This window comes from Elaeis guineensis, chromosome 6 (assembly GCF_000442705.2).
Source record: "Elaeis guineensis isolate ETL-2024a chromosome 6, EG11, whole genome shotgun sequence".
Taxonomy (NCBI): Eukaryota; Viridiplantae; Streptophyta; class Magnoliopsida; order Arecales; family Arecaceae; genus Elaeis; species Elaeis guineensis.
Window position 1 is genome coordinate 116,588,924 of NC_025998.2, and position 6,644 is coordinate 116,595,567.

Consider the following 6,644-nt stretch of genomic DNA (forward strand, 5'->3'; position numbering starts at 1 on the left):
CATAGAAAGGTTATTTGTATATTCATGAAATAGCTCCTTTGTCAAGGGCATAACCAACTATGCCTCTGCTCATGATCTCGCATCCAAGGATCTTTCTTTACTTTTTGTCCTTGTCATGGCTTCATATGTTCCCATTTTTATGTACTTTCTCCTCATCACTTACAATGTTCTTTTCGGTCTTCTCAAGTTACCTCAAAAGTGATCCCTCCCAGCATACATTTTGGGTAATTATCTTCACTCAAGCACCATTTCATCAACCTAAGGCACTTCATAAGCCCTGCAATCTCATGTCATATTAAAGTCTTTATCCTATTCATGCTCTTTTAATGTGTTACTCCAGCCACATAGTCCTCATCTAGATGATCCTCTGACACCGCATTGCTACTGAGAGTGCATGACACATTTTGCCCTTTATTTTGGGTTTACAAGGCTAATTCATGATGAAAATGTCATTCTTTTGTTTTAGACTTGATGCCCATCATAAGCTCCAACTTTTTCTTTACATGTAGAGTGCTTGAAAAATGGCTAAGAAACCATCACCTCTCCAAAATAAATCATTTCAATTCTTGCTCTTGAGGCATTTATTAGGTGAGAGTGGATATACAAAGATAATATTTGCTTTTACAGATCTTTTGAGAGTTGCATATATCACCCTAAAACATTTGCTCATTACGAAGATGGAAATAGTTTGTTACTTTAATTAAATGAAATTTTATAGCAAACTCATTTACCTAATAAATTTAAAGAATGTTATTTTCTAAAATAAAATGCCTAGTGAGGTCTTCAAGGACAAACTTGCTAAGCTTTTGTTCCCAGCTTGTTGTGTCTGCCACTTCAATCTCATAATAGCCCAAATGGGGTCCATGCACCTGATTTGAGCATTTTCACCACACCATTTGTCATGCTAACTCCAATGAAAGTTCCTATGATTGCACTACCTTCTCACTTGGCATCTCAATATAAAGACAGTGCCATCCTTTTTTAGGTTGATAATAACAAATTAAGATTATTTTTCCCATGGTTATCATCAGAAGAAGGAAATCAGTATATTCAGAATCAACTTATGATGAAGGGCCTTTCGATGCTTTGACTTTTTAAAACCTTTTGTCATGCCTCCGACCGAGATTGCGAGCCAAGGTCGCAGCAATCGCCGCATGCTCATGGAGAACTCTACCCATAAGCATGCAAGGTATTCCAACATGCTATCAAACGCAACACAGCAGAGATTATTTAAATAACTAAAACTAAAATTCAATTTATTAACAAATCCAACTAACAAAAAAAAAATTAAGTCTTGTATCAAATAAATCTCAATTAATAATTCTATAGAACGTAACAATCAATCTAAATCTAAACTATGTTGATATTGTCAAATCTGGCTTCCAATCTCACTTCTAAAGTCATACCTGCATCCGTAACTAAGTAGCTGAATTTGAAAAAAAAAAAAAAAGTAATAATGAGCTCAAGTACCCAATAAGTAATGAATATCTTAATTAGATAATTCATGTAATAACATAAGATACAATGGTCATATATAAATTACCACGAATCAATATAAAAACATAATCAATTCCATTTCAAAACATAAATCCTATAAAACCAATATCTTTCAAATATTCATATGCATAATCATAAATCTGATTCAAAATCAATCATATTCAACTCAACAGCCTTTAATTATGACCATATTTATACCCCATGGCTAAGTCAAAAATAGAGCCGCACTTATAACCTACGAAGTAGTCCGAGATATTAGACTTATACCTAGCGGCGTAGGCCTGAATACCACATTTATACCATGTGTCAGGGCCAAAAATAGAACAATGAGCTCCATAATAGTTAGAGTGCCAATACATAACCTCCAATTGACAGAATCCAGAACATAGTTAGGCTAAATATCCAAATCCAAAATGTATCAAGGTTCTTTTTTTTACAAAATAACATATATACATAATTCCATAAAAGTATGCATATTCCATAGCAAATCATCAAATAATAATACTCCAAAAAACCTCAAAATTTCAAGTTTACTTTCCATTCAATAACACAATTTCATAAAACTCATAAATCCATAAATTGATTAACAATTATTTGATGTCAAAAATAATATTATATAATAAATGAAAAATCTAAAAAAGGTGGGTCATTGCCTATCTTGCACGAACAAAGAGCAGACAAATACAATGAATCCTGAGATTCTCCTTTAAAACCTAATATCCAAAATCATATTTTTATCAAAATTTAAACATTAATTTCAGAATAAAAATCCTAAATTTTAGTACCGTCATAGGGTTGGTTAAGCAAAAGTGCCCAACATCTCAATCGATCCAACCACGCTAATGTCATCTAATCTAGGATGATCAAATCATGTAGTACTCGACTTGGCTTGGGCAGGTGCCGACACACTACCGACGGCAATGGGTCAAGACCCCTTCATCGGGGCCCATCAAGGTCCTTGAGGAGGGCCCTTTACGAGATTCAACAAACCTAGAGAGTCGAGAGAGAAACAATCTAGAAAGAGAAGCTTTGTAGAGAGAGAAAGTGTAGAGAAAGTAGGAAAGAGAGGGAATGGGGAGACAGAGAGAAGAGAGGGAAACTCTCTTTCCTTCTTTTTTTTTTCTTTTTCTTTTTCTTTTCTTTCTTTTCTTTATTTTCTTTTTTCTTTTCTTTCTTTTCTTTTTTTCTTTTCTTCTCTTTTTTCCCTCTCTCTTCTTCCTCTAGTTTTTGACAAAACAAGGGATTATGTCCCCTTCTATCTGAGAGAGGGGCGGGCTCACGACTGACAACAACTACGACTGGTAATGCTGACCATGGTGGCACAATGGAAGGGTGCCCTTAATCGCAATTGGCGGCAAACAATTGCCACCAAAAAATTCAAAAATAATAGCAGAAAACAGCAAAAAAAATACGCTTGATTTTTCCAAAAAAAAAATCTGATGATTGCCAACCGGAATACTTAACCTATGGTCATGGAGGACGGGGACGAAGATTATTTGAGAGATTGGGCGGGGTTACCTCATTTCTGGTGGTGCTCGATCTATGGTGGAAGCAAAATTCATCGGTGATGGAACTCAAGCAAACGCAAGTGAACTCTGCAAACTTGGATTTGGGATCGAAGGGGAAGGTGGGGTTGGCCTTAAATAGAAGGGACAAATGCCAGGAACCCTTCTTGGCATTCGAGAGAATCCGACAATATTGGCAGGGAGAAAACTTCCGATGGAGTCTTCTTCCCATCTATTTTTTTCCTTCTAGATTGTTCTCAAATATTTGGGCCAATCAAGTAAACCGAGCCTAGTTCCCTTGGGTTGGGTTATCACACTTTTAAAGTTCAATACTTTGTCTCGAATTTAGCACATAACATTATCCAATATGATACACACTAGAAATAACCAATGGAGCTTAATCTAGAGTTCCATTCCACATACAAAAAGTCCTTGGAGGTTTTACTTTGTAAAGCAATTCTTGTTGTATGCATACCTTCAAAACTCAAAACTTTTGCATAATGTTGGTTCATATGCCACTTCGTTCTTCCATTCATATTCAACTAAACTTGATGAAGAATTTAATTAAACCTTGGTAAGGAGAGTTGATGATTTCAATTGATGGATCTTTTTTTCATTTTTTTCTTTCTTTGTGTCAGCGGTTGCCAAAGAAAACATTGATGGAAGTTGTACAGAGCAATTCATGTGCTAGCATAAGATGTAAACTAGAACAGCAAAAATGATCCAGAAGTATTACTTGAAGAAGTCCCAAATAATCGAACAAAGTTTATCATTACAATCACAACACAATATTGGATACAATCAATACCGCATAAAGCATAAATATGTTAGAGAATTCCATGAAAATGTTCACAGTATGACTGTGAGCTTGTTATAATAGCACAATAGGGGTAATAAAGAATCTTCAGTTGCAAACTAAATGATGCAAAAGTTCCAAGGTAGTGATGATTATTGTCTAAGATATCATTATGCTGTTTTGATCAACAACTTGACTTCGATTCAGCCACATCATTCCATATGCTTTTGGCAAACAATAAAAGTTATGGGCCTCAACCCAAATACTGTAAGCTTTGGGGATGAGTCCATCCTTAAGTGAACATGAAAAAGGTGCAAGATGTCCATATAGAGTCATTCTTTGATATGGAATAAGAAAGAATTTTTCAAATAAAAAAGAATGCAAGAAAAAGGCATATGCTGGGGAAGCTTCCCAGAGGCATAAGCTTGGAAGCACATGTTAGTGAGCAACTCTAGTGATAAGGATTTTCCAAATGGCTGGCAAAAGGTTAAAGAATAAGCCTTCAGAACACAAACTCTCAATGGACAAATTTAGTATAGATTTTTTTATCATTAAATATGGGAATTTGCCCATGTCATGAGGAGTTGTACATAACCTTAGTTGTTCCTTACACTGATTTTGCATTATTGAGTCGATATCTCCAAAGTTCAAACCACAAAAACAGAAATGCCTTTTTCTGATTCGAAATAATATTAGCTGATTACAAAACAAATTTAGAAATTAGAATGGTCACTGAATATGATAAAGTTACCTCCAAATTTGGTGACAAGTTCAGGGCACCAAGACTACGAACTCTGTGACCTCTTAAATCCAGCCTCTGAGACAATGATTAGAAAATCAGAAAAAACTACAGCTAGATGCAATGGAGCAAAAGCTAATAAGCTAATCCAATGGAGTAGTTTATTTAGTTTTCCTTTTCTTTTCAGTATGTTTGACCAGAGAGAGAGGGGGGGAGGGCAAAAATTCAATTCCAAGGCCCAAAAAATCCCAAACATAAGTAACGTTCCGCACTTACCAGCTCATCCCCGGCTTTGACATCAACCTGTGGAAGCATGATCAAACGAGAATCACGACTTTCTGGAGTTGAAGCTTTCCTCCGAGCTGATAAAGATGAACCTCTGTCCACTGATGAGGACATCGATCCCAATTTAAAGCTGCTTGATACTGAAGGTGAGCGTGCTGATGGAGAAGAAATATTAGAAGCTGCCCTTCTGAGACTACTGCGGCCATTGGAACTCTCCACCGGAGAGGTGGGAACCCTTTTCGAGGAAGAAACTGATGGTGATGGTCTAACAGAGAGCTTCCGTGTTGAACCTGCCCTGCCGCTGTCAGACATGGTAGAGGTTGAGTGTGAGATTGTAGGTGACTTCTTTGTCTCTGAGCGTGTCACCGAGGCCGGAGCTTTTGAGCTAACAGAAGGCAGAGATGAACGCCTAGTTTCAGTGTTACTTCTCTTTCCAGGATCTGAAATAGATGGAGAAATCTTTTTTCCATCAATTGCACCTCCATTTTCCTGTCGTTTTGGTGATGAAACCGGGTGCTTCTCTGCCATGCCTCCCGTGCTGTTTCTTCTATGCAAAGAAGCAGCGCTCGAACTGACGGTGGGCTTCATGAAACCGAAGCTAGACCTACTGGAACTCATATCCGGTGCCCTGACATCTTCCGTCTTCTTCCTGACAGATGAAACAGCCCCGGAAGCTTTAGATGCTGGCATGACTCCACAAGGTTCCGCTATTTTCGATGATTTTTTCACACCTTCAGCTGAAGCCACTGGCGATTGCTTCGAGGAAGCCAAAGCTTGGGTCTTTTTGGTCCCGTCCTCACTATGATTCTCAGATAGAGCCTCCATTATCCAAGAATGTAGTTCAGCATAAGTGAACCCTCATCCGAGGTACTTCAAGCAGGTAATGACCTCATCCTCCCCGTGAATCAGGCAAGACCATAGCATAGAGATACATCTCACAAGCAGAAACCCCTAAAACCACTGCAGGATCAACAGAAAACTCGATTCTTAGCCGTATGTAGAATTTCCCACGGTCAAAACCTGATTTTTTAGCTCACTTTCAGAATTTTCCTACATAGATTCAAAACAGAACACCAATCCTCGAAGAAAATGTATAACAACGTCGGCGTCAATTCGTATAATCACAACGAAAAATCAGAATTGCAATTTCTCAGTCCCACATTACTTCCAGAAATCCAAGAAACGAAAAGGAAACATTTGATCATAGCATCAAACCGGTTAACAGTCAAAGCAACCCAAGAAAGCATACGAAAAATTTGAAAACCAAACCAATTCTAGTATTTCCTGCGTTCTTGGCAGAATGTAGGCCTTAAAACAAAGATCCGACAGTACTACATCAATCTATTTGGGAAACCGAAAAAACGATTGAAAAAAAAAAAACAAATTGGAAACAGACGAGAGAAGATTCGACGCAGTGATCACTGGGATCTCACCTTTCACGCCCGTGAATTGGTCGTTAGATCGAAACGAAACCCTACTCGCCTCCCCCGACAAAATCAGTCGGGAGTACCACCCACCAGTGAAAAGAGAGAGAGAGAGAGAGAGAGAGAGAGCGCGCAGACAGAAGAGGTTTCCAGCGGAAGCGTCTAAAAAGTTATGGTAATTAATTAAATAACAAAGGTGCTTAAGAAACGGTAAAAATTCCGGCTCCTGTATTGGTTGGTATCGTTTCAAAAAAGCCAACGAGGAAGTTTTTCTGACCAAAATGCCCTTCCCTTGTCGGTAGGACGTTGGAGCTGTTTTGGTTTCGATTAAAACTTCCATCCGAACATCAAAATGAACGCCACGTGTATAATCTCGGAGATAGTTCTGGCCGAGTGAA

General features: G+C 37.9%; 1 protein-coding gene across 2 annotated transcripts in view; it reads right to left on the minus strand.

Moving 5' to 3' along the window:
- LOC105046704 (187-kDa microtubule-associated protein AIR9) overlaps positions 1-6,399 on the minus strand; it is a 43,595-nt gene extending 37,196 nt beyond the window's left edge. Inside the window, exons 1-3 of one of the 2 annotated variants that reach the window (XM_010925368.4) lie at positions 6,256-6,399; positions 4,814-5,782; positions 4,550-4,615 (exon numbers count right to left, since the gene is read on the minus strand). In XM_010925368.4, coding sequence (XP_010923670.1) covers positions 4,550-4,615; positions 4,814-5,647 — 900 coding nt within the window. In that variant the 5' untranslated portion in view covers positions 5,648-5,782; positions 6,256-6,399. Of the gene's footprint in view, positions 1-4,549; positions 4,616-4,813; positions 5,783-6,255 lie in introns of those variants that run through there. The other variant, XM_073259632.1, reaches the window with a different exon arrangement.
- Positions 6,400-6,644: the final 245 nt, after the last annotated feature.